We start from the raw sequence: 27477 nt of genomic DNA, 5'->3' as shown, positions 1-27477 counted from the left end.
CTGTCATTATTCAAAACAGCTGCAAAATGGTCTTCAGATTTTTCCCTATTGCATTGTCATTACAGACTGAGAATTTATGGCATTTCCCACTTGCACAGGCCTCACCTCACATAAAGCACTTATGAAACCCTCACAACCAGCATATACAGTGCCTTGTGTTCCTCTTTGTAGTGCATTGCAAACAGCAGCCTCTCTGCTTTCCCTGTGATGGTACCAGTACTTGGTGAGTACTGGTACAAGTACAGATGGCACAGGTACTTGGTGAGGGGCACTCAGAGGACCTGATCTCAGTGGGCCCTCTCGGTGGGAGTTTGGGCCTCCAGAGGTCCCTTTGAACCTGAATTATGTAGTGGTTTGTGTGTGCATGTGTAAATGTGCACTCACTTAAATGAGACATGAAATAATATTCATTGGGAAAGCAACCTTATATAAAGCAAAAGCAGAGATTCCCTGGGAAGTCATGCCCAGCCCACCAGGACAGTGTGGTTCATCTGACCAGCAGCCATTTCCTGGCACTGCTGTTCCCAAATACTCCTTACTCACTACCTTATCCTATGCCTGACATGTCCCTGAAATGACAATATTACATATAACAGCTGCATGTGCAACCATGGTGGGGGAGATGGAGTGTGGGGACTTATTTTACTGTCAAAGGCCAGATCATCGTCTGTCACTTACTGACAGAGCCATTGGCTTTGTCACATGGCCATGCACCTATCCAGCACATGAGTAAGGACTCCACATTCAGCTTGTGCTATAGATGCCTTTCTCATCACTTGGGAGAAGGGGATAGGACAGTGCCAGCAGTCTGCAAGGATCCCTATCAGTGCTATAAAGTGTAGTTGTAACTCCAGCACCTACATCTCTATATCCTGTCCTCCTCAACCACAAAATTAAATTGTAGCAGGTAAGGAAAACAAGGTGTGATGACCCCAGTACACTACAGTATTGTAACCCACAACAGCTGTTACTGAAGAGTGCTGTATAAAAGAATAGTCTTGTATAATGGAATATTTCCTTGCTTTCGTGCCTGGAATTGCTCAGGATATGGTCCAATGAGTCAATGCAGTTTGGCTTACTTGAAAATTAAGCAATATGCCAGAATATATTACAGAATATTTCTCCTATTTGTAAATATGCTTGGGTTCAAACATGCCAGTGGAAGCTAGACACGCTTCTGCTGGCCGCTGTTTTGTTCTTCAATTCGCCCCAATCTTTATTACTATAGCCATTTAGGCAGTGACTCCCTCACTTTACAATTCTACTTGACAACTGTGCACTGAGAGACCAGTTTTAGCAATTTCAAAGACTATTTGAAAGACAAAGTGGTATAAAATGTTGATTGAACAGTCCTTTCTCGAGCTCTGATAAGCAAAAATGTGAATTGCTTCCCATTCTCAAAAATAAAACATCTGTGCAAGATAATATTGTCTCATCAATGTTGAGCCAACATTGTATTTTATAGTATGTGTTCCAATGATAGGAGACTTTTGTGCAAAAAATAGACTACATCTCTTGGGATGGGAAAGAAGCCAAATTTTCTAAACCCTAGATAACTCTATATAGCTAGATTGTGAATACTCTGATATGTCATATGAACCAAATTGTTCATTTAACTTGCTTAATCAATCATTCAAATTGTTGTATTTAACTTGCTTTTGTTGTGCCAGTCTGTAGAAGCCAGTGGCTTCTTCAGCCCCAAACTCTGAAGACTCTGAAGAAACCCAGCTTTTTCACTGAGGAAAATGAGTCTGGAATGACAATGCTTGTCTGCATTTCTTATCTTTTATTGCTTTAGGCTCAGTTCTTTCATGGGGGATGGGTTGAAAGAGCAGTAACCCTCCACAGACTGGCTATGTCTCTTCTGCTGATGTTGGAGAAATTCCACGACTGAATCCTTATAAAGATCTTCAGTTCCTGAAACACTAATAGTATCAAGGAACTCTTGATTTAGAAACAACACGTGGTTCTAAAACCAAACCATACTAGTAAGGTCACCATGAGATAACTAACAAATACCCTGAGAAATACTTACATACTCTCTTTTCTGTCATATTTGTGTTCATCAGCTGGAGATTGATGATAGACTAAATCCTGGATTCATTTATTCAATTGGAATCAGTTGTTTCATGGATTACCAAAAAAAGCAATAGCTTTTCGCTAGTTGCTACCTTGTTAGAAGAGGAAGGAAGACATTTCAGTATTCCGTGAGAGGGGGATCACAGAGTACAATTTTCTGCACTAACACCACCAATACAAAACAAGAGGAAGATGGTAGCAGGGAAAAGTATTACCAACGTAGGGCTCAGATTTGATTCCTCATTCTTTGTGAACTGTCTTGTCATCTGTGCATATCTGTGTGCCCTTCTCACATGTATGACTCTTGCTGTGATGACCTCTGAATTAAATCATTGTCCATATCTGCTTGCTTATCTCAGATTCAAAGACAGATCATGCTAGTCTTAGAACTCTGTCAGCATTTGCAGACAAAATATGATCCTGAATTCATTTTGGATCAATGAGGTAAAGTTGCACACTAATGTATATATAGAATATTTTGTTATTTTGAGGCTGATTTAGTACCATCTAGTAACAGTCACATCTCCCCAAATAATGCTTGAAAATATTGTGTCTCTTTAATTAGATTCGTTATTTGCGGGGGAAAATAAAATCTGGGTGTCTTCTGATGGCCTTTTGTGCCTACCTGCTTTAAAATAAAATCTTAGCATTTAAGGAAAAAACAACTGGAAAACAGAAGGAGAGCAGTGTCTTTGCAACCATGGCAAAGGTCAAGTGTCAGGGATGCTTATCCCCTGAGCACACAGCAAACCTTTCCTCTTTCTGCACTTCTTTGTACTCTAAAATGGCAGCTTAGTTCATTAGCCTTTTTTCACAGTTAACTTTTTTAATTTGTCCAAAGTATTAGAAAATTATGGTGGGAGGTTGAATTTCCCTTACCTAGCTCAAGAAGGGGCTTATTTAAAAACCCAAGAGCCAGTGCTGTTTCTTTCCCTTTAATCCATCTGGCCTCACATCTAATCACAAGGCTACAGCCTTGGACTATTTCCAACAGTGAGCTACACTCCCTAGTTGAAGCAGCCCCTCATTCAGCTGCCCTTTTAGTCTTTCTTGATGAAAATATGAATATGTGAGAAATCAGCTGCTGATCGTTATTGCTCACTCAGTGTCTTGCGTTTCACCCCTGCTGGAGTCTCAGTCCCACTGCACATTTCCCAGGCTCTGAGCACACCCTGCAGCAGGGACACTGTGGCAGCCAAGAGCACCTAATGGTGAAAAGAGGTGGCTGAGGCAGCAGCAGCGAGGAGGAGAGCTGCTTTGTAGGGAGTTGGAGACATTTATTGCTTACAGAAGCAGATCACAGTCCATCTACACTAAAAGGAAAGCAGGCACCCCTTCCTGAGAAAATATGTGAATTGACTGGGGTCCAGCATGGGGGAGGGACTGGTGGGGTCTGATTCATGCCTTGGCTGCCTCTTCACAGGGTCAGGGGCTGAGGTTTTGGAGCTTTTGCTTAAGGCAAAGAACAGCAGAAAGGTAGGTGTGCTTTCAAAAATAGTCCAGATTTGTGGCTAGGGATCAGAACTCTTGGAGGCTTATCCACATTTTTCAGACTCTCTAGTGGTTTCTGTCTGTAAGGTTTATGAACTAAATACCATTCTCTTAAACAAAAAGGGCAAAAAATAGTGCATGTGGGAGGGAAATCGATGCTTGACTGTAGGAGAAAATGCAGTGTACATGTAGACAGATAAGTATGAGCATACATTAGACTGAAGCATGGAGTGGGTACATAATGGCAGTGAACAAGGACTGTTTATTTCTTGAGTGTTGCTTTCTGTTAAGGAGCTCTTTGAAAGTCAAGAGACCATTGAATCATACTGGAGTATAGCAAAAATGTGCAGCAGCTTGCTCAGCAGTGTAATGACAAGTGCTGTTGTTGAAGCACCAAGCAGATCTAGCTGGAGCAGGTTCAGGGACAGTATTACAACAGCCTGCATCAAGCTAGAAGAGCTTTTTGTCTGAGCATGTCTCCAGAAGCTCATAGCATGGCACACTGTATGTAGCATGGATCCAGCCAGAGGGGCCTGTGCTTTTATTGAGCAGAATTGCAAATGAAGGTAAAGTAACAAACAGGATTCTTAAAAACCTTTTCTTTAAAATAAAAATAGGCTGGTATTATTTTCATCCTTTAAGAATGCTTCCCCCAGATGCATTTTGCAAAGGTTGTGTTTGAGGTATCCACACCTGTTGGAAAAGGAGTAACTGTGGTGTTGTGCTGAGCTGTACTCAGGCACGTTTGGAGGAACAGTTCAAAAGACTACGAGGGATGAGAGCATGGGGAGAGAACTTCCCACTCTGGGAGTTGTACTCATTCCAGTCAGAAGATGTGTCATGCACTTCAGTGCACTGAAAATTTGCCTTCAGCAGGCAAAGCTCACAACATTGGTTTTTGTTTGATTTCATTAAACTTGATAGAATGTGTGCTTGTGAGAACAGATGATGACCAAAATCCCTGTGTGAATCCATTGATGAGCTATTTTCTCTTTCTTCAGATTTCTTTTTTTAATCTTAGAGAAGGATGAAATTGAAATAGGGAATGACCTAATCATAGAATAGACTCATGGAATTATTTAGGTTGGAAAAGACCTTTCAGATCATCCAGTCAAGCATTAACCCAGCACTGCCAAGTCCACCACCAGGCCAGGTCCTTAAGCACCACATCTTTTAAATACCTTCAGAGATGGTGACTCAGCCACTTCCCTGGGCAGCCTCTTCCAATGCTTGATGACCCTTTTGGTGAAGAAATTTTCCCTAATATTAAATCTCCCTGGCTATAACTTTAGGACATTTATTTTTGTCCTATTTTTTATTACCTGGGAGAAGAGACCAACTCCCACCTCCTTCCAACCCCCTTTCAGGCAGCTCTAGAGAGCAATGAGGACCTCCAGACTCCTTTTTTCCAGACTGAACACCCCCCGCTCCCTCAGCTGTTACTCATTAGACTTGTGCTTCAGACCCTTCACCAGTTTTGTTGCCCTTCTCTGGACATGCTCCTGCACCTCAATGTCTTTCCTGTAGTGAGGGGCCGCAGTTCAGGGAGCAGCAGCCATCTGTGCCATTTGGGATCAAGGAATAAGATGGATTTGGCAGTATGATGAGAAGAGTTTGCAGGACTACAAAGTACTGGACTTAAAAAATGAAGCTTGTCATACTGATAGTCTGTCATTTTGTCTGCTGGGGGAGGGGGGGGGGCAGGGAAGGGACACATTACAAAAAAATTTTGAAGAATATGGGTGTGTAAGTGGAAATTGTGAGAAGGAGCTGACATTTCTATTAGCTGATGAGCTGGAATTTTCTTGTTCTCTCTATTTAGAGCCTCTTCCCAGGTACTTGAGACTGAAAAGAACAAGCTTGGCATTGTTCCTGTGTAGAAGAACAGCATTCTTTAACAAAGAAAGTTTTGTGAGGACAACAGTCATTATTTTCAGAGTGTGGCTCGGCTCATTACCTTGTGTTATATTGTATTCCTGTCTGACAGACTAAAAGGGTGGATGCAACATGGCTGGAGAGCCTCTGGCACACCATCATTTAATTTCTCTAGTTTTATAGGGTTGTTGTTGGAGATGCCTGCTAGAAATAATGCAATTGTTCTTTAAGCAGTGAAGCAAGATTTTCTATAGAAATATTTTCCCCATATTTGGCAGCTTGACTGAATCCATCTCCTAGGATGATTAATCAACAAATATGTAGTTCAGGAGTCCTATAAATGAATTTGCATCAGCTTGGTCTCAGACATCTCCTGGGAGGACAATCCTGAAGTTACTTTCAGAACAAATTTGATTTGTTGCTGTTTTGTGTAATCTGCAGTTACAACTTATTATCCCATCTCCACTGCATGTGGTAGAAAGCAGTCCTGGAGTAATGCAGAGCTCTGGTAGAACTGAGGTTCCAGCACTGATACACCCTGATACTGTGCAGCCTTCCCTCAAAATACATTGGGAAAGGATGTGCCAGTTCCCTGTTAATATTGAGTGCTGGCATCTGTCATTTGCTTTTCTCATCCATCTGTGTGAAATACCGTGGATTCAGTGGGCAGAGGAGGGATCATATTTGCACCTTCTCTGCTGTGAACTCAACCTGTACTGCTGCTTATTGCAGGTGCTGCCAACATATCTGGGGGGAAGAATGCCCTGGGAGCTGGGGAGTCAGCTGCCATCCATCCTGCTGGAGCCCCAGCAATGCACGTCAGCCTGCACGGGATGAAACGCAACGTGTCGGATCTGCGGCTGCAGCTGCACCAGATGAAGCAGCTACAGGTATGATTATCCCAGGATAATGCTGGGAAAAAAAGCAGGGTTGTCAGCAAGTGCCTTTTTTCCTCCTTTCCTCTCTCTCATTTTCTCTCTTTTACCCTTTGTACAAGTGAGTCTCAGTAGCAGAGTTCTAGCAAAGGGCAGACCCAAGTACTACAGACACAAAAGCTTGCATAGTCTTCAAGGTGTGAGAATTAGCTAAATTCTCAGTTAAACTACTGCTCAGATACTGAGAAAAAAAAATTAATTTCTAGCTTTGTTGGATGACTCTATACATTAAAGCACTATTTATATTACAGTAATATCAAGTCTGTGATTCAAGTTTGGATCCTGCTATGCTATGTGCTGTATAAACATGTCAGAAGAACCATGTTCCTGCTCCATACTGTTTACAGCTGAGACAGATTTTAAGTCCCTGAATAAACAACTTTGATGTCAGGAAACCCAAATGTAGCTGAGGATCAGTAGATATGCATTAAGCCAGAGTTTGAGTCTTTACAGTATTTACAGAGTCCAGAGTATTTACAGAACCCAGAAAAATAGCCAACTTGAACAGTAAGAAAAAAAAAGTTATCTCAAATGTTGGTACAAAGGTTAGTTGTGTCCTACTTACACTCAGGTTTCAACAATACCTTCCTAATACATGTCAACACCTCCAAACCTGCAAGAAAGAATACAACCAATGAAGAGTTAACAAAAATAGTATGTTGGCACATACTGTCATGCTGCAAATATAAATATATGCGGTTCATCTCAGACACTGTAAAAATAAGCATATGCAGCTGTACAGGTCTTCAGCCTTTTACTTAATTGGAAACTTTGTTTTGTCTGTGTATTGTCTCAGAAGATGGAAAAGAAAGCAGAGCACTTTCTTGTAAGACAAAGTGGACAGTGGGGGAAGCTTCAATACTCTGCCAGTTCTCCTTACCCAGAAAGTGACATCATGTGTTAGCTATTGTAGGGCTGCAGCTACTGGTTTTATAACCAGGGTGATGGTACCATGTCAATCACGTTTGATTTGTTGGTAAATTTTAGAACACAGTAGTGATAATACAAATCAGAGTTCAGAGCATGTTTTACCTTCACCTCCCTATCTAAAGGAAATTAAATTATGAACCAGTCATGCAGCAAAGGAGCAAAAGGGTGAGGTAAACATCAGTATAGGAAAATGTGTCCAACTGAACGTCCTGTGACAATGTCCTGTGCTCTGTTTGCTGGGAAGGCAGAGATGGCAGAAGATGTTTGGAGTAAAGAGTTGGGTCAGGTGAATTCTGCCTGTGATGCAGCTCCCCTGTATTTAAATTTTCAGTTCAGGATGAGTATGCTCCAATAGCAAAGGTCCCTTTCAAAAGCTATTCTCAGCAATGCTGTCTACGTGCCAGCCATCGTGTTCCTCATCTATCTTGAAGACACTGGCATGTGATCTCTGCCCTGGCACATTATGTATAAGTGCATATTTTTCCACATTTGTGCTGCAAACCACTGCAGCCCCTCTGTCCTTCTCCACACCATGTGCCAAATGCAGCTCTTGGCAAATGCCTTCGGTCTGGCTCCCAGCTGTGCTCAGCGTGTGGCCTCAGAGTGGCTGGAGGCTGCAGTGCTGCTTGGAGGCAGGGAGTTCATCCTTCTCACAGGGCTGCCCACCAAGGAGGTGGCATTTCCCCGGCTGAGCTTTGTCTCCACGGCCCTGCCCGGGGCAGAAGCCTTGCTTTTGATCAGACATAACATTGTGGCACACAGGAGTGAAGAAATTTCTACCATCTGCACAAATCAATGCTGCCAAGGAGGTCTTGAGAAGGGAAAAAGGACATATCCCGAGTGTGCTCATTAACTCTGGCTGGCTTCCCTTAATTCAAAAATTATAGCAAACTTGGTGCACTGAGCTAGTGGGAAGTTGAGAAATTTTGATAGTCAGTTGGAAGAACCTGTAGCTCAAGGGAAACTTTGGTATGTTACACATAAATTCCATTGATGAGAGTTTCTGTCAGGGCATTCCTCAAGTATTTTGAAAAAAAGCTCACAGTTTGTAGGGCAGAAAGTGGAACAGGCAGTGTTTTAAACTGAAGAGTGTTGCAATATCACATTTTAAATGAAATATTTTGTGCTATGTTTTTTCAAAAATAATTCTAAGTAGAAGGGAAAAAGTATTTTTTCTGGTTTCCCAGATTGTTTTCATTTCATGTTTGACAGTGCTTCCTATTTTTCAATTTCACTGTTTCTCCTGGTCTGGCAGTCAGTTTGTTCCTGTTTGTGTGAATGTTTTATACAGTGACAGACTAGAAGAAACACTTCAAAAAAAACACAGGCACAAAATTTGGCAGGACAACTAAGAAACAGGATCAGGACATAAAACTATGTTTAATAATGTCTATTGTTTAATTTTTGATTGATGTTACCACTGAAAGTTCATACTAATTTTCTTAACAGAATCAGAGAAATACATGATAGAAAATACCCATTCATTTTTGTAGCCTTTCTTTGTGCTGGCAAAATTTTCTTTTTAAACCATATCCAGCAGCAATGGATCCAGATGTATTGATTCACGCACCAGATAAACATATATTATAAGATGCCACCAAAAAGTTAAGATGTGGTTGGATTTTGAACACAGATTCTTGGCACACAGATGTTTACCTCATGGCTGTTGCTAGAGGCTGTATACACTTCTTGCTACTACACTTGCATGTTCTAAGGGCTCTGGTTTTCAGAGGCATTCAGGACAGACTGGTTTCGTTGTGCTGTGGAGTTTTCCTCAATGCCAGGGATGGGCTGTAACCCAGCCTTTGTCCTGAATGGATTTGTCACTGGTAAGAATTGAGCCCATGATGACTTTAATGGGGTTGTTCATTCTGTGCTCCCAGGTACTGAGAGCTCTTAGTAGCAGATTTGAACCTTGGAGTACACGTACATGGTTTATATCATTAGCTTATGTGTGTACTGGATTTTTTGGTCTATGCCTTCTTTTCTTTAATTGAACTCACTTTAAGGGATCACAGTTAGATATGATTAATGTTCCCCATTAGGAACATGTATGCATGCATGCTTTTCCTGCACTCAGTGCACTGTTTGCAGGGAAATGAGTGCTGCAGAAAGGATGGAGAACGAAATAACAACACTGTCATAAATGGTATATGATACTCAGTTTCACAAGTGTAACTTTGAATTAGAACTTCAAATATATTTTGAATTGCATTGTAGAATTGGAGACACTAGTTTTAATCAATGCATGGTAACAAACTTTAGGAACTAGATACTTGGATTCTACAGAGGTCCTGAGCTGCAGGCAGCCAGGTCCTGTTTGTGGCTGTGCACTGTAGTTCATGGGGAGGTGGGAGGCTCCCACTGGGCAGGTCATGCTTGTCTCCTAACGAGGAACAGGGTTGTGAACCAGTACTTGGGTTTCTAGTTACCTATCCATTGATAATAATTGGTTCAAAGTGAACTGAACTAGTTATCAGATTATTCTTGGAGTGGGTACCAGAAGCAGAGCTGGGGTACTTGTGTGAGAGCAGTGAAAAATAATGGCTGAAGCACAAGGTGAAGAAGCGGGGCAAGGAGGGTATCTGGAGAGATTGGTGAGGCTGAAAGTGAGAACCAAGGGTAAAGAATGTATGACAGGATGCTAGAATTCTAAAAAAAACATGCTAAATTTGTTTCTGTTTGATTGCTGCTTGCTGTCATAATGTAAGGTAACTCTAATTAGCAAGAAATTGCCATTTGGTGATGACAGGAAAGTCTGCATTGGTTTTCCTTACTTTTAGCATGTGCCTTTAGAGCTTCAGTACTGCTTCAAGAAAGACTCTTCAGGTATGAATGTTTAAGATTGTTTATTTGGCTTGTTTTCAAGCAAGCTTATAGTACAAAAGGTTCTGTTTTGTGAAACCAGAATAACTATGGCAGATCCATAAAACATCTGTTGCTTGAGATGGTCAGAGGGGCAAGTGGGGTGTGCACTTAGCCAGGGACTCTCACATTGGGTTCTGCTGGCAGAAGAAAGGTAAGAATGAAGTTGAGCACAAAGGTAAATGTGGTGGCCAGAGACTGCCTTCTTCTTGCTCCTGCTCTCCCTACCTCATGCTGTTCTTTGGCTGCTGACTGATGCAATTGCTCCCCTCCCACAGTTCGTTCTTTCGTCTCTCTGAACCCACATGTACCTCTCCCTTCTCATCTTCTGACCCTGTTCCCCAGGCATGAACAAGCTCAGGTTTTCCATAACTAGTCAATTATTGCATGAGTTTTCATAGAAACAGTAAAAACATTTCTTTGATACCAAGATTGAGTCATGCTCCAAACTTAAAGAGCTCACTCCAAACGCTGAGGTTTGGGAGTCCTCAACATACAAGATTTTAAAAAAAAAATCTTGCTGTGTTACATTTTTATTCCCTGTCCTCATTATCAGAAATAGATGAACTTTTATGACTGAAACTTCCTGGTATTGTTCAAGCACTTCATAAATGGAGGTGACAAACACCTTAGCTGTACACATCACCACAATAAATATAGCTCTTCTACATACCCCCATAATAGGAAAAAACATGTGCCTGCCATTTCACAACCTCACACACTCACACATACTCAGTTTTGCTATTAGTGGAAGTCCCTATTACCAGCTGAGGAACATCAAGGACTTAAATTTTGGACACCTGAGACTTAAGTCTAACTTTGTTACTGACCTTCTCACTGACCTCGGATCAGTTGTTTCACAGATCCTAACTCACTTCCATGTGTCAAATTTCCCACTTTTTAAAGAGCTGGGAATAAATTGTGTGACTGAGGTGTTACATGCTCATTCACTCATTTATTCATTCATTTAGGTTTTCCTACTTGAAAATATGACACAATAAAAGAGGTGTGTATCTCAAGTAGTTGTGCTGGCCTTGCAGTAAGAGATTTTAATTTATCAAATCCAAACATTAATCCCATCAGGCGGAAAATGTACATACAAAATACATATTGTCTTCAAAATAATCTAGATATTATTTATATAGTTCTGTGCTGTTGAAATGTTTTTCAGCTTCATTTTTTTCAGTAATTGCTGACACATCTCTTCAGCTGAATTTTGAACTAACTTTTCCTGCTTGTTACAGCTCAGATTTCACACACACACACACACACACACACACACACACACAGAGACATCCCTCACCCCTGCAGTGAGGTGTTACCCTCCCTCTCATCGAAGTTGTGTAGCTGGAGAAGAGAGTAAGAGAGTCAGGCACAGGGACTGAAGAGTCATGAGTGAGGAACTGAGTTTGTTTCTCCCATGCCCATATTGGTTGAAAAGAATTGTCTCAGCAAAGGCACTTTCTTTTTTATTCTCATGAATTTTCTTAAATAGATTTTAAAGAAGGCTTACTGCATTATACTGTAATAAGTATGTTGTATGTATCCCATTTTTGTGATTCTTCCTGTCAGGTCATGGGTTTATTTTATGTGTTAAATGTGATTTGGCTGTTAAGCCTGGATGTTTAGAAGACAGCTGACAATTCAAATGCTAGTTTTAAAATGGGAATTTTGTCCCCAATTAACACAGTAATGTTTTTTAAAATCTTACAGTGTGAAATGGCTCCTGGGCTAACAGAGTTTGCTCATGTTGCCTGCATCCTAAAACTGTGACTAGGCGGAGTCCTGCTTATCACTTTGAATCTTGTGATTTTCGCAACAGACTTAAACAGGTTTGGTTTGTGAGCCTGGCTCGTAGCTGCTCCAGGGCTACCCACAGAAGAGTACAGCCTAGTTTGCCTTCTTAACTGTGTTTTGCTCTGTGAGCTTACTATCAGCAAGACAATTAATGCTTGAGTTACTTAACATCAGGCTAAGACATGAAAGAAGGTGTGACTTGAAGTTCTCAGAAAATTAATCATATTATAAAGGGGCGGGGGGTGGTTCTGGTGGGTAAAAGAGGTTTTGTGCATTGCAGGAGAGCTGCATGCCTGTACCAAATTACACCACGTGTTACAGTCCTTCCTCTGCCACTTGAGAGACTGAAAACCTCCATTCTGAAAACAGCAGTGCATTCCAGCCATGACATTAATGTGTGGGACTATCCACTAGGCACGTATGGGCTGTGAGATGCATAAACTTGTGAGATATGTGGAAGGTGGAAGTCAAACATCCAGCATTCTCAAGAGATGTAATTAATTCTGATTTATGTTGAACCAAGCAGAAGAAAGGGGCCACAATCCTTGCAGAAGTTATGCATTGAAGGTGATATACTGATCCCAACATATTTTGTTTATCAGTTTGAAACTGGAAGTTATATATATACATGGAATGATGTTTATAGGTACAGCTAAAGCGGGAAAGAAGAAGGTAAAAACACTCACTCACTGTAGGATGGTGTTTATCCCAACCTTCTGAGCTCTGCAATGTATTCTGTTGCCAGGAATGTCAGTCAAGCAGAAAAATTGAAGTTGATTTCTTTTGTGCAACAGCTGCAGAACCAGGAGATGCTGAGGGCAATGGTGAAGAAAGCAGAGCTAGAAATCAATGGCAAAGTGATCGAAACAGTGAAGAGGCTTGAAGATCCTGTGCAGCGACAGCGCAACCTGGTGGAGCAAGAGAGGCAGAAATACCTCAGCGAGGAGGAAAAGATTGTCAAGAAGTTGTGGTGGGTTGAGAAACCTCTTCAAATGTATTGCTTTTATCTGTCTTTTTCTTCCATAAAGTAGAAACTTCTACCACTGTTTTCATGTAAACTGCATTTGTATATGCTGGTTTAGCTATGTTTCCCTGCCTGTAAAACCATGCCTGTGTTGCTCAACTCACTGGTCCTGACTGGGAGTCCTTCTCTGCACAGCCCAGTGGGTAAATCCCAGCAGTACCAAGAGTTTGTACCTCTTCAGAAGTCCTCTGTAAAGGGAGGGATGACTGTAAGGACCGTGCCCACCTCTGTTTTCTGAAAGCCTCCCTCCCCTAGCTCTCCCCTTCAGCCTTATGTATTATGCTCTAGGGAAGGAGGGAGGAATTTCCTCTAGAGCAAAGGGATTCAAAGGAAAGTAATGAGTTTGGCTTTAAGTACAAAAATCAGATTTCAATAGTAAGTGCTTTGGCTACTGCATGGGAGAGGTAGGGGAATCTCAAATAGAGGAGTGAAGTTTTTAATTACAGTCAGCAATGCCAGTCCTTGTCTAAAATGTACTCACTGAGGTTTCCATCTGCTGAACTGTGTACCTTGTTTTGTTGTTATGGAAAGGCCCTTTGGAAGATTCTGGTTTTTTTCCCCAGAACTTTGGCCCACCAAGACAGGTGGGATCAAGTTGTTTGGTTTAGTTCAGAGTCAACAGGAGGCAAGATAAAGCTGAAATTAATAAACAGTTTAATTCTAACACTCATGTTTGTAAGATATTATATAACTAATTATTTCTCATTGCCACATTTATTTCACACCTAAAGAATTGCTCCATAATAGAGAAAAAATTTCTAGTCAGCTTGTCATGCAAAATTATGACTGGAGAGCCATAGAGTACAGTTCCTGACAGCTGAAGAGAGTGAGTCCTTCTGTTGATCAGTAAGTTGTCAGATTAATACTGTTTGTAATAAAAAAGGTGCATCTGTAAAGAGAAGGTTGGGTGTTACCTTCCTGTTCCTCACTCCACTCCTGCATACCTCATTGCCAAGTTCCTGGATTGTCTGTTCTCTATGGAGGGAGCAATTTGTGTGATAGCTGTTTATGGCATTGCCTCGTAAAATGGATACAGAGTGAGGTCAAGTGCCAATGGCATTCACTGTTACAGCTGTTCATTAAGGACAGGATTTGGATTGCAATATGGTTCTGTTTTGGAATTTTTTTTCTGGTCTTGGAATTTTTCCTGTTCCCATAGTTTCTGCTACTTCTCTGCTACTTCATTTGTTAAAGTTCCAGGAAAATTTCTTAAATCATTCAAATGTTACTTCACCTCTTTTAGAGGTATGCTAGAAACAAACATTTCTTTTCAATCAGTTGTGTGCAATGAGATTCCTTTGTCATGCATTTGCTCATTTGCAGGGTCAGAGCCCGAAAGAAAAGCACATCTGACAACAATAATAATTTCAGCAGCTGATGGCTGTTCATAGTAAGAGCATACAGCACAGAATTACCCATCAAATGTCACTGGCATTATTGAGAAAAAGGTTAATATTCTTTATAGGCATTTACAGCTAAACTGGTCCCACTGCAGATATACAAACAAATGCAGGTCACAAAATTTGCCATTTTTTAGGATTTCAACTGTCACCCTCTTGATCTTTCCTGAATCATAAGGCTAATTCCGTAGACTGTCTCCATGTGAGACACTGGAGCCTAAGGATTACTGCAATACTTACAAAAGTGTGTTTACTACTCTTAGATGGTGGATCTTAGCTTAAAAAGTCCTCCCTTCTGCAACTGAAGATTATTGCTTGTGCTGGGAGGTTGGACCAGGTGGCCCACTGTAGTGCCTTCCAACCTTACCATTCTGTGAAATAAGGAAATAAACATATCGGCAGTTTCATGTTGTAAACAACAGAAATGTTGTTGTACAAAGCAAGGATTCTGTTAAGCAGAAAGCTTGCTCAACAGATCATAATGGTGCCTACAGAAGTGTGCCCATGTGTGCCACAGCTGTATCAGGATTACTGTCAGAGGTTATCTAATGAAACCTGTTAAACCTAGTGTTTATGTACACTTGTGACAGTGAAATACACACTCAGAATTAAATGTGTAGGGTTTTTTTAATCTAGTCTTTTGACTTAATTTAGAGATGTTATATATAGCACTTGTAGATACTAGATTTAAGATTTACCTTTAAGATTTGTCTTTAGAAAGATAAATTACAATGCTATGATACATTGAGCAATGAAGTATTATGTCATAACAAGCATGTTAGAGGTGTGACCACTCTATATTGTACACTTTAATAAAGGGAGTTACAAGCACAGTGTTTAAATTATAGCCACATCCAATCTGTTTAGTTGGATACAATCCATAGTACCTTACAATTTATACTTTGTTAGGAAAAGTATCAGTTTTTTTTAATAATAATAACCATGCTCCATGAAAACAAAACTTCACTTGGCAATCTGGGAGGGCTACTAGTAGCAGATAATTGGGAAAGTATATCAGAAGAATCTCTTTTGTTTGTCTTTGAATTGTTCATCTGTCAGTCAATCCCCAGACTCTTAAATAATGCAAAGCAGAATATTCACCTTTGCCATGCTAGTCATTATGTTATAGACACTCCCTTTCCTCTCCTTTCCCCCACTCATGCCTTTTCCAGCCTGAGAAGTCTTAGACTGTTTAGTTAACCTTCTTTTAGAAGCCTTTCTCTACATTTCATTATCCTGTTGCCTTTCTCCCTGCCCTTTCTAACTCTGGTGCAGAGATGTGGGTGGGGATGAGAGACAGGAGAGCCCTGCAACCGCTTTGTCTGCTGCAGGCACACTGTGACCTCGTGCATGGTGTGATCTCCCTGTCCTCATGTTCCACAGGAGCTTTGCATTAAATAGCCAACGTCTCACTCACAATGGATGATCATCAGTTCCAAGATCATCACTGCATATAAAACCTTAGTGTTTTGGTTTTAGGTGGGGTTGATTTTGGTTTCATATCTCCTCTTCTCATGAGCACACTTTACAGGTATTAGGAGTTAATTTAATCTTTGGTGTTTTCTGGTCAGTTTGTACCAGATGGTCCATCTGCAGTCCTCTGCAACCACCTTTCATTTGCATTTCCCTGAATAATATAATGGCCTTTTGCGATTTTTTGGTTTTGTTTTATTATTCATCCTTTTTACTAAATTATTTATAGTATATTGAAAAGCACCAACCCTAGTAGCAATCCCTGTGGAACCCACCAGCAAAGTACATTCATTGAGTTAGCTGTTCATTGATCCCTTATCTTTGCTTCCGTGCTTTATCCATGAAATAATTTCCTCATGGCAACTTTATCTTTGCTTCAGTGTTTTATCCATGGAAATTTCCTCATGGCAACTTTGCATTCTTGAAATCTTTTTCTCAAACACCTTGCTGAAAGCCTTTTGTGGTATACTTTGTCCCCATGCTTCTGTTGTTTATTGATTTGAGTCTTACCTTCATTTTGCACAAACCATGGTAATTCTACCTAACACAGCAAATTTATCCTGTTTATTTATTGTTCATCGATTCTTTATTCTGTATTTTTATACCTATCCATTACACCTGTCTAAGTGTCAGTCTCACCAGAGTACAGTTCCCAGGATATCCCCATACCACTAAAAATTTTTATTTGTATAATTTATGACACTTATGACGCTTTCCACTAATCTGGTTCCAAGGCAATTTTAATCAAGAAGTTAGATGCTTAGCATTAATAGTTCAGCTGTTTCAGCCTTGAGTTGCTATAGAACTCCTGGGCAAATACCATCTGGTCTGGGTGATTTGTTACCATTAATTTTGTCAGTTGTTTTGTAGCCTGTTCTACTGATACTGCAGTCTGAGGCAGATCCTCTGAGGCTTTTTTTGCCTAAAGAAAGATCTCAGCACAAGGGTTGCCTCGGCTTCCCCGTGTAGAATATAGATGCAGAAAAATTGTTTATATTAGCCTTCTGAAACTGCATTAATGTGCATGTCATGCTAATTTGCTCAGGCAAATCTGTAAAGCCAAGTGTTTTCCCCAGTGAGAGAAAAGAAATTCTAGAGACCACCAAATCTGTTTCAGTCTTTGGGTCCTAAGGGATTAAGTTTTTCTCTTGCAGTTAGCCACATGAAGCAGTGTAATGTGATATCGCCTGGGTAATTTCAGGATCACTTGTCTTGTTTGACAGTATATGGAATCAAAGGGGTTCCCATTTCTGCTCAAAGAACAAAGGGAAAAGTGGGCCACTGTCAGCCACCTCAAAGTCCTTCAAACGTTGTAATATTGTTCTGTGTTTTCCTTTCTCTTCTTTCCTCACATGAACAAATATAAGCATCTTTCTTTATCTGTTTTATTGCCTGGTAGATGCAGATATTTGAGAAGCTTCTTTTCCAGTGCTGATCCACAAAAGGGAGGAGGGATACCCCATGATTCCCAAAGCAGCAGTGCCCAGCCTCAGTGCCAGTACCAGGGCATGAAGACTAGGGAGGATGCATGGCTGCAGAGCACCCTCCTGTAGAGCAGGAGCCTTTGCCTTAGTGACAGTGACAGAAGGCCACATTCTTCCTCCAGTTCCTGCTGGAGTATTTCTGTGCCCTTTATTGCAAAGGCAGGCAGAGACAGCAGATACCTGCATTTTAGCAGCCTCTGCCTCTGGAAAAGCACCCTTAGAAGTGTTCCCTTGCTGCCATCGTGTGGTCCAATGGATTGTTTCCTGCAAGTCTGCTTGTGCTGGGGGGAACTGGGACTTCCCCTGCTTTCTAAAGGCAGGGACGTTGGGAGAAGTGGTCTTAAAGTGGGACCAGGATCATTTACCTCCACTTGTTTGTGATCTGTTCAGACACAACTTATGATTCTCAATTCAAAATAATTTTTTAGTTTCTAAAGTTCTTAGTTTTAGATTGAAATGAACTCTCTGCTCTGCATGCTTAATGTTCAGATGCTGATGCTGTTTCTGTTCCTCTGTGTATGAGAAATATTGTTGTGTTGCCATGGATTGTTCTGTGGGACTGTGCTTCTGATTTAAACTAACCTACATGTACCATAGTGCTGTAAGGAATTGTCTTCATTTTTATCCCATTACTGGCCAACTACTTTTCTTCCCCATGTCACTGAGATGGGTCTGGGAAATGATTGGCTTTGCATGGCAGTGGAAGGGAAATATGTGGAAAGCAAGACTTGGAGATGGTGCAGAGGGTAGGCTTCCTGCCTTCTGCCCCTTTCCTGGCAATCTCTTTGTACCTTGATTCTCTTACAGCAATTGCAAAACTGATCCCTGATGGATGTGAAAAATGATGCCTAAGATTAGGTTTAAATGAGTAACTGATTTGTCAGTTCAGAGTTTCCATTGAATTTTTTTTCTATCTACCATTAAGCTGTTTCCTAGAATATTCCTGTGAGTAAATTTGGTATCGTAATAGAAGTAAATTTCTTCTAGATATTCAAGAGATGATATTTTTAAGGTGTTTACATGAGTATTTGTGTAGTTGGTAATAAAGCGTCTCAGGGTTGGGGGTTTTTTGAGAAAATTTTATGTATCTGTGGAAAACTCCAGTTAAAGCAATGTTGTCTCAAGCTCAAGTGGAAAGAAGTATCTCCTTCCCAAACAAAACCAGAGTTTATGCGTCTCGAGTATTGCAAAATTTTATGTGAAGTATGAAAAGACTTGAAAAAAATGTTGGGAAAGGTGAGAAGGAAGCACCAAATGGAGCTGGGATAAGCACAGAATGGCAGTGGTTGGAAAAAACATCCAAAGTGATTCACTCTTAAATCCAAGTGCTGAGCAAGAGCTGCGCACAATGCACGTTTACTGTTTCACTCTGGCTATTCATAGAAACAGGATCCTGTGTCCTGTCTGGCAGTACCTGGCTGATAAATAAGGTTGTATCAAGAGGCCTTTGGTGCCAGTTTTTTGAATTGTTTCTTAACTGTTGGGCATTCCTCTGTATGTCATCAACAAAGAGAAAAGACAAGGTGCAAACCAGTACTGGATGTAGTGGCACGATGTCTATCTTGAGCACTTATATCCCCAGAGGGCTGCTGGCTGTTCCTGTGTTTCACCAGCCCACCTGCCCTTTGTAGCACAGCTGCCCTGAGGTCAAGATGCTCTGCACATCTGCAGCCTGTCACAGAAATCAGTGACTTGGCATGTTTCTGTGCTGTGAGTGTCCAGCATTCTCAGCTCCCCTCATGGTATCCTGTCATTTGTTTAGCCTGTGGTGTCAGATCTAAAGGTGCCACAGTTGAGGTTTCTGGTTTAGTTTATTCTAGTCATTTACATATATTTGCTTGCAATATGAAAGTCCTGCTTAAATTGTCTGTCCATGTTATTTCTTTTGCCAGTGAGCTGGAGACATTTGTTGAAGACCTGAAGAAGGACTCTGCTGCTTCCAGCAAGACAGTTACACTGAAAGATGTTGAAGATGGAGCCTTTCTTTTGCGTCAAGTGGGAGAAGCTGTCGCTACCCTGAAAGGTATGTACTTTTTACTTTTGGTTTTTTTTCCTTTATTCACAGAGAACAGTTTTGCCTTTGATCTGGAGGCATTAACTTTCACTTCCAAAAAGATTTAAAGCTGGGATTAGGGAGCTTGCTGCATGGCCTCTGGAGAGAGACAAAAATTCAAGTAATTGACATTCACCCAATCGTCTTTTACTGCCCAGGGCTTTCATAATTTCCTCTTCAGCCTCACAATTGTTTTCCTTGCAGGAGAGTTCCCAACATTGCAAAACAAAATGCGAGCGATCCTGCGGATTGAGGTAGAAGCTGTGAGGTTCCTGAAGGAGGAGCCACACAAGCTGGACAGCCTGCTGAAACGCGTGCGCAGCATGACCGATGTCCTTACCATGCTCAGGAGGTGATTTCTTTTCTTTTCTTTTCTTTTCTTTTCTTTTCTTTTCTTTTCTTTTCTTTTCTTTTCTTTTCTTTTCTTTTCTTTTCTTTTCTTTTCTTTTCTTTTCTTTTCTTTTCTTTTCTTTTCTTTTCTTTTCTTTTCTTTTCTTTTCTTTTCTTTTCTTCAAGCCTAAAGAATTTCCTCAAGCTGGGCTGGAATAGCTTTTGTGTTTGTGGTCTCCCCCTTGCCTGTGGAAAATCTGAGAAATTCAGCTTGCAGTATTTATAGATTAATCCTAGAGCTCTCTCAAGAGACATCAAATTAGCCTTTCCTGTGCCTTGTGCAGTGAGTCTACTCTGACCGACAGCCTCAGTCACTGAGATCTTAAAATTGAGACTAGGTGCCTCTCAAGTCAGCACTTCCAGATCTGGGAACTGCCTGGATGAGAGAACAGACAGTCTCATACCTGAGCTAATTAACTTTTGGTATTTACAGCAATTTAAGCTAACAGAAACATTCTCTGACACTGAAAGGTTCATTCCCTAAAATGTAACAGTAAGGAATAAAATAGGAAAGTAGTGTAAGTGGATAAAGGTATCCCAAACCTTCTGAAAGAATACTCTTCTTTGCAAGGAAGGTGCATTAGAGAAAGCTGAAATATTAGATGAAACTTAATGTCCACTAAGTGCCAGTGTTTATCCATGTTTGTCAGAATATCTGAACAGCAAATCATTGCTGATTTGTTTAACTCAGTGGGCATTGGATTTAATTCCTGCCCAAAACTGTCAATGGTGGTGGTCTCAATTTTAGTTCAATTACAGGAAAATGTAAGTCATGTACCTATTGTCAGTACCATTATGCTAAGGAATGTAGTGTTGCCAGTGTTTCTATATATCCTGGAGCATATGTAAAATGGATTTGGCAGTACTGGCAGATGGCTAAAATGGTTTATGTAACAGGTTTTCTAAGAGCCATCACTTACTCTTCCATGCAGACAAACATCTATATCCTTTCACATTAGTTTCTTTTCTTAAAAATTATTACAGTTATTTCCTGTCTTGCAAAAGAAAATAGAACAATAAGCTATGCATACCAAAGTTTTACCAATTTTTTTGCAGCAAAATTGCATATTAAGCCTCATAAAGTCTGTTTCAAAAATGGGAAAACTCATGGCATTTGATGGCTTGCAACACTCAGAAGCTCAGACATTTCGCAGCTTGCTGCCAGAAATAGCTGGTTTTTTATGTCCTCAGCTCATCCTACCCCACACTCTTGACAGGAAAGACCTTTGTGAAGTACATGTGATGCAGAAACTTCATTTGAAGCTCTGTTTTGACAACGTGCCAGACTGCTGCCTCTCATTATATGTAGCTTCACTTTTCTGTGCTTCTAGGGCTCACTCTAAAATCAACCCACTGTAGCTCCTGGTTTGGTGAGAAACTGCCAGTACATCACTGAAGGTTTGTATACACCTTGGAAGGCAAAACCATCTTATTTAGAGTAGCCTCTTTAAAATTCTGAGCTCCTGACTCTGAGAGAAAGCTATAAAATCATACAGCTGAGGGCATCAGGGAAACTAAAAACCACTATTTTGATTGTTTTGACTTTGGTGCTTTTTCTTTGCAAGAGTTTATTGTTGCATACTGCTCACGACTGGCCTGTGTGCTGACCATGTGCTGTTGTGTTCGGTTTGGCTGGGCAGACATGTTACAGAAGGACTGCTGAGGGGTGTGGATCCATCCCAAGCCATGCAATACTCTGCTATGGAAAAGTCCAGTGCAGCTGACACGCTGAAAAACCAAGAGGAGCACAAGCCCACGCAGGGACACACACAGCAAAGCCTGGCAGCAGTCCCATCCGAGTCAGTCAAGTCAGAAGTCGTCCCCTTCTCAACGATGACCGTCCATCACGCGCAGAGCTCGCCTGTTGTCATCCAGCAGTCCCAGCACTCGGCAGCCCTGCTCCCCCACGCCCAGGGCTCTCCCTCTGCAGGCAGTCACAGCGAAGCTGTGCCCACCAGTGGCCACCCCTCGGCCACCCCGGCGCCCCCAGAGCCCACGGCAGCATCCCAGCCCGCACAAGCCACACCAGCACCACAGGTCTCTGTCAATGGCTCCACCATGCAAAGCCTTTTCATTGAGGAAATTCACAGTGCAAGTACCAGAAATCGAGCTGTATCAATTGAGGTACGGTGTATTCCACTCAACCAGCTGTCCTCTCTTTGGGTCTGAGCTCCCAGTCTCACTCTTGAGGCTGCAGGTGGGACTTCTTAAATGCACTGTGGGGATTTATGTGCTTAACCCCTAATTACACTGTACTTCTGAAGATATCCTCTGATTTTGTCCCTGCTCATTGCAGAAGGGTTGGACTAGATGTCCTGTAAAAGTCCCTTACAACCCAAATAATTCTGTGATTTTAAATGCAACAGAAAAATTACATGTAACCAAAATTAGGTAACTGTGTTTTTTAAATTGTCTTTACTGAAAAAAATCAAAATTCTATTTTAGAAATTTTAGAATACCTTTTCACCAATAGCATATAATTCTCTGGCAACACTTGCATACGTGGATTTCGTTCACTCTTTAAATCTCTATATCCCTTATTATGGAGAAGTAAAAGTGAAAGAGTGTGAAGCTCCAGTGATTTCCTGTGGGAAAACCCAGAGGTGAAGTGCTGTGACTTATTACAGACAAACACTTTAATCACCAGTGTGATGTAGTAAGGCAGATTTCAATATTGCCTTTGTTCCTTTAGTGACCAGTGGCCACTGTCAGTCTGGCATGTGTTTGTGTCAAATCTAGCACAATACAAGTCAGAACAGTGTGCAGTTACTGTTCATGTATTTCCTTTAGTTGCTGACTAGAACTGAAAGAATCTATCCATACTGACCTGTATGTTTACACATTGAATTTATTTTTAAGTAAGTGATCACAATGGAAATCAGAAAAATAAATAGATGCTTTACTGGTTTTGTCTAGAAAGCTGAAAAGAAGTGGGAAGAGAAAAGACAAAACCTTGATCACTATAATGGAAAGGAATTTGAAAAGCTCTTGGAAGAGGCCCAGGCCAATATAATGAAGTCCATTCCTAACCTGGAGATGCCTCCTCAGCCAGCAGCCCTGCCTAAAGGAGATGCAGCAGAAAAGCTAGAAGTCTCAGGTAAGGTTTGCTAGAGTAAATGGGGCTAAAGCATTGTATATCTGGAGAGCTTATTTTTCCTACTTTCTAGAATGTTTTCAGTTTATAGATTGCTGTGATCTTGAGGAAGGACAAAACAATCTCTCAATAGGCAAAAATGTGCTTTAAAAAGCAAGAATAACTTGCTGTGTGTGGATAGAACAGTGGTAAAAGCTGGCAATTGCAAGCAGGAAGATCCAGGTTAGGCATTAGGAAAAAACCTCATAAAGATAAGGAAAGTGGAGCACTGAAGCTGCGTGAGGCAATGAGGAGGATGCAAGGTCCCCATTACTGGACAGAATGGTTTAGACTAGCACTGAACTAGAATTATATAGGTAGAGCTGCTTAGTTGTAGCAAGAGGGTGAGATGTCCTTCCAGTCCTATTTCTTTCAAAATTTAACATACAAACTCATGTCTGAATTTATTCAAAATCCAAGGAGCAAAAAAGATGTGTCAGCCAAACCTTGGATTTATCCCATTAGCCAAACATGCATCAGCTGTAAAATTCTTGCCCAGCTACATTTGCAAGTCCATCCAGCTCAGTCTCTGACAGGCAATTGGAGATGCTGTGTGTGGGGAGCACAGAACCCAGCTGCCTTCTGCAGTCTGCTCGTAGTATTCCAGCACCCCCACAGGATTTTAAAGGGAATATCCAAATCTTCTCCTTTTCATATCCATTATGGAACTTTTATCCAGCAGTTCATCGATACTTGCTTATGCAATTTGCATCCTCTTGCTGTGGCAGCAAGCTCCCATCTTTTGAAGGAACTTTCCTCCATCTCTTTTCAACTGGTATCGTACCAGCTTCACTGAGTTCCCCATAGCTCTAATATCCTCCAGTTTGGCAAATAACAGCTCTTCATTTCATTCATACAATCATGAAGGCAGTGGATAAACCTTTATAATGTCCTGGAGCTCACCTGGAGTCTGCCCCACAGACTTCAAACTGTGAACTTCCAGCCTTTCTGGTCCCTCCATCCAGGCCAGCTGCTCCCTTCCCTAGAGGCTGGATTCAGTTGCCCTTGTTTAACCCCACTTTGTCCTTCTGGAGCTGTGGAGGTCAGAGCTGCATGCTGCACTCAAGGTGTTGGCATGCCAACATGGTAAAAAGCTGAAAATCAATGCCCTAGGGTTGTGTAGACAAATTCATATAGAATTTTGGAGGAATGTTTTCAGACACAGCATTTTGTTCTGAGTGTACCTTTGATGCTGCCAAGTTTTGGCTTCTTGGATGTTTTGCAACATACATGTTTAAAATAAATTCTGTTGAACCTCATAAAATAATTTTAGAATTCTGGCACCCTTCAGTGAGATTACTGGCTATCAACACAATTAGCTTGTATAATGTGTGGCATAAATAGAAGAAGTCAGTGCAAATAAGTACCATATGGGTGCAGTGAGCTGTGACATCTTAAAAAGTGCAGAGCACAGTAACTGAGAAGTTTTTAAGTCACACAGTTAGCTAATCCACTTCTAGAATACAATTTTGCACAGTGTGCAGCCAGCAGATTGAAGAACAAGTTTGATGAGATTGAGACATTTGCCTTCTGTTGTGCATAATGAATCCTGCAATAGTAACATAAATACAGGAACAGCAAAACTGTTCCTTAATATCTGATTAAATATCTCACATACCACTCAGCTCTTCTGTGACTGAGGATGAAAAGTTCAGTACCAGTCTGCTGTAGACTTGAAAACTGAGCAGCATAAGAAAAGACAGACCACCTATCTACCAATACAATACATAAAAAAACTTTGGCCATAAATGAGCAGAGCCCTCTGTTGGCTCAACTGCAGAACCCAGAAAGGTCGTGTTGCCAGATTGTGTCTCATCCATACTCCACACAGAGCCTTTTCCAGTGAAGAAACTCTTCTTTTTTCTCTGCAAAGCACAAAAATAAAATTACACACTTTACACAGTTTTCCACATGACTATGTAAATATTTCTTTAATGTCTTGACTCTAACTCATCTTTGTATTACGAGTCTTCTGTGAAAAATGTGATTTTTTTTTCCCTAGCATGCACATTAGAAATTGTCTTCTTCATCTCTCTTTGTGCCTTCATATGTTAGAATGCCCTGATTTTTGCAAGTGATAAGTGATCAGTAACTTCCATTAAAGAGAGTTTGTCTGACTGCAGAGACTGCCTCAAGGCAGGCATTATTATTTTGAAACCTTCTGGATTTATTTTGGTACAACTGGAAGTCTGTATGGTGAGAGCAATTAGTTTCCATCTATCTGTACCTGTTGAAAAATTCTGCAGTTCAGTGAAACAGCTGGTGACAAACAACTCCCATTTTGTTTGCTGAGCCCTTTGGCACCAAAGAAGGTTCCACAATGTGTAGGTTTTGTTCATGGGCAGTGTCAGGGTTAATGAGTTAAATTTGTTCATTTACTCCTCCCTCAAAAATAAAAACCAGAATAAGATCTCCCCTGCAATGTTTTTTCCTCTAAATTTTTTCCCTTCCCATTTATATTGCGGAAATATAATTGTTTAGTAAATAAAATAGAAATTCATCTTTGAAGTTTTATGTGCAGCCTGGCATCACTGCACTGACCATGAGCAAACCCCATCACAGCCTCTCCTTAATGACTCCAGCTAAGGGATGTGAGAGGGATTAGCCTTCAATAACCAGTGCACCTGCCACACTCAGTGGCAATATTTCTTGCCTGTGTTTTATCTCCCATTTTGAGGATGGAGATGGATGAGTGTCTCAGAGATGGTAAGAATAATTTTTTTGTTTGCCTTCTGTGTCTCTCATCCAACCTTGCTCTCATTAAGTGTGAGAAAAACTTGGAATTCTTGCAATCAGAGTCACTACCAGTTTGAGGGCAATGGGTTGTGCCCATTAAAAGAAATAAGGATTTGCAAAAGCCCTACATCATAGTCTGCTAAACACCATCTTAGAGAATTACTCTGATTTTACAGCAGAAGTACATCTGATGTAATTAAAAACTGAGTGGTGTGTGTTGACCAAAGAAGTGGTCTAATGTAAAGTGCATCTGGAAATTCACTCTTCTTGCAATCTGGCAAGTGAGTGCCAGATAACCAGGGAGGGAGATAATACAACTGAACATTTCCTTAAGCTTAAGCAGCTTCAAAGAACATTTGAGCTAAGAAGGAAACAAAGATGAGACCGGGTCAGACAAGGGCTCCATCCAGTCCCCAGGGCTAGCTGGAGTGTTGGAGGAGCCTGCAGAGGCCCAGGAGTGGGCAGTTATGCAATAATTTCCCCAGAGGGAACACTTAGCCCTAAACAGCTGGGTAATCCCAAAAGCAGGATGTTTTATCTTTCTGGATTATATTTATTCCAGCTGTTTATGTAACATTGAGTAGCTGCAGAAAGGTTGTTCTTTTTGCTCTTGGAAACAAACACTGTAAACAGCAGTGTGAAAACAGTGGCTGTTGCCATATTTATGATACTTAGCCTGTAACCAGAAACACACAGGGACAGGTCATGAGCTGGGTAATGCTGCTGCTGGAAATAATGCTGTCCAGGGACAGTGGGGAGCAGGAAGGGGCAGCTGGTGGGGCAGCATCGTCAGGGGCAATGCCAGTTTGAAACTGGTCTTTTCTGGGACGACTCTCCTCATAAAGCAAGGGCTGGCTCTGCTTGGCTTTTTCATTTGGTATTTGAATCTTTTTGGCTTAGAAAAAAATACATAGGGCTTTTATATGGTAATTCAAAGGCAAAACTGTACATTCCTAGAATTATAGCAAGTTAAGTGAAAACAAATGCTCCCTAAGAAGAGGAGCAAGTGCAGTTGCCTCTGGTGATCCCTTGCCCTGCTCAGAGATGGGAGGACTCACTGAAACGCAGAGATGGCATCTCTAGAGTACTGCTTGAATTTTCACTCAGTCTTTGTGTGAACTTAACTATTTATGTCCTATGTGAGATGGACAGAACTCTTCAGCTCCTTGCACCTTGCCAGCAGCATCTCCCAGGCAGAGCAGAAAGTGTGCTGATTGCTTCAGAATTGCTGAGAACAATGAGGAGCCTCCAGGCTGGTGTCTCATCGTATCCGTGTCAGTGGCCTTGCTGTCAGAGGAGGCTGAGGGGCCCTGTCTGTCAGCAGGCCCCAGAACCTGTGCCTCAAATGCTCCTTCACATGTGTGCCCTGCTGTCCCACTTGTACCGATGGCTACACCCAGATACAGTGGCCTAGAGGACAGGAGTTCTGCTGAAAATCTCTGGGGGAAGTGATCCAGTTTCTCTGTGCAAGTACAGCACTGTTTCCTTTCATTCAGGGCAGTTACACTTGAATACCAAACGTGTTTCTGTTCATATATTCAGCAACCAAACCTTTAAAAACATTTTTTTCCTTTCCAGTTGAGGCAGGTATGCAGATACTGTTTTCATCTCCTTCACCTGTGCTTACTTTGTGCTGCTGTGTTTGCCTGCAGAAGAAGCTCCTGATGGAGAACAGGATAATGAGAAGCTGACCAAGTCTCCACCTCCTCCACCTCCACGGCGCAGTTACCTGCCAGGGTCAGGACTGACCACAACGAGATCAGGAGATGTCATCTACACAGCCAGGAAAGAGGCTGCTGCTCTCAAGGTTCA

The 27477-nt window shown here is 41.3% G+C and overlaps 1 protein-coding gene and 1 long non-coding RNA gene across 28 annotated transcripts in view; one reads left to right on the top strand and one right to left on the bottom strand.

Moving 5' to 3' along the window:
* KIAA1217 (KIAA1217 ortholog) overlaps positions 1-27477 on the top strand; it is a 355102-nt gene that overhangs the window by 315839 nt on the left and 11786 nt on the right. For 26 of the 27 annotated variants that reach the window (XM_064407697.1, XM_064407727.1, XM_064407743.1 and 23 more), the window contains 7 exons: positions 6178-6335; positions 12767-12942; positions 19246-19376; positions 19611-19758; positions 21437-21920; positions 22713-22893; positions 27318-27472. In XM_064407697.1, the coding sequence (XP_064263767.1) occupies positions 6178-6335; positions 12767-12942; positions 19246-19376; positions 19611-19758; positions 21437-21920; positions 22713-22893; positions 27318-27472 (1433 nt within the window). The remainder of the gene's footprint in view (positions 1-6177; positions 6336-12766; positions 12943-19245; positions 19377-19610; positions 19759-21436; positions 21921-22712; positions 22894-27317; positions 27473-27477) is intronic. The other variant, XM_064407660.1, reaches the window with a different exon arrangement.
* On the bottom strand, positions 24290-27366 carry LOC135293664 (uncharacterized). The gene is made up of 2 exons (XR_010355794.1): positions 27293-27366; positions 24290-24794 (listed from the first exon to the last, which is right to left on the bottom strand). It is a non-coding gene; the product is annotated as an uncharacterized LOC135293664 (long non-coding RNA).

The sequence above is a fragment of the Passer domesticus genome, chromosome 1 (assembly GCF_036417665.1).
Source record: "Passer domesticus isolate bPasDom1 chromosome 1, bPasDom1.hap1, whole genome shotgun sequence".
NCBI lineage: Eukaryota > Metazoa > Chordata > Aves > Passeriformes > Passeridae > Passer > Passer domesticus.
The sequence above is the reverse complement of the archived record's forward strand: the minus strand, read 5'-3'. Positions and strand labels throughout refer to the sequence as shown.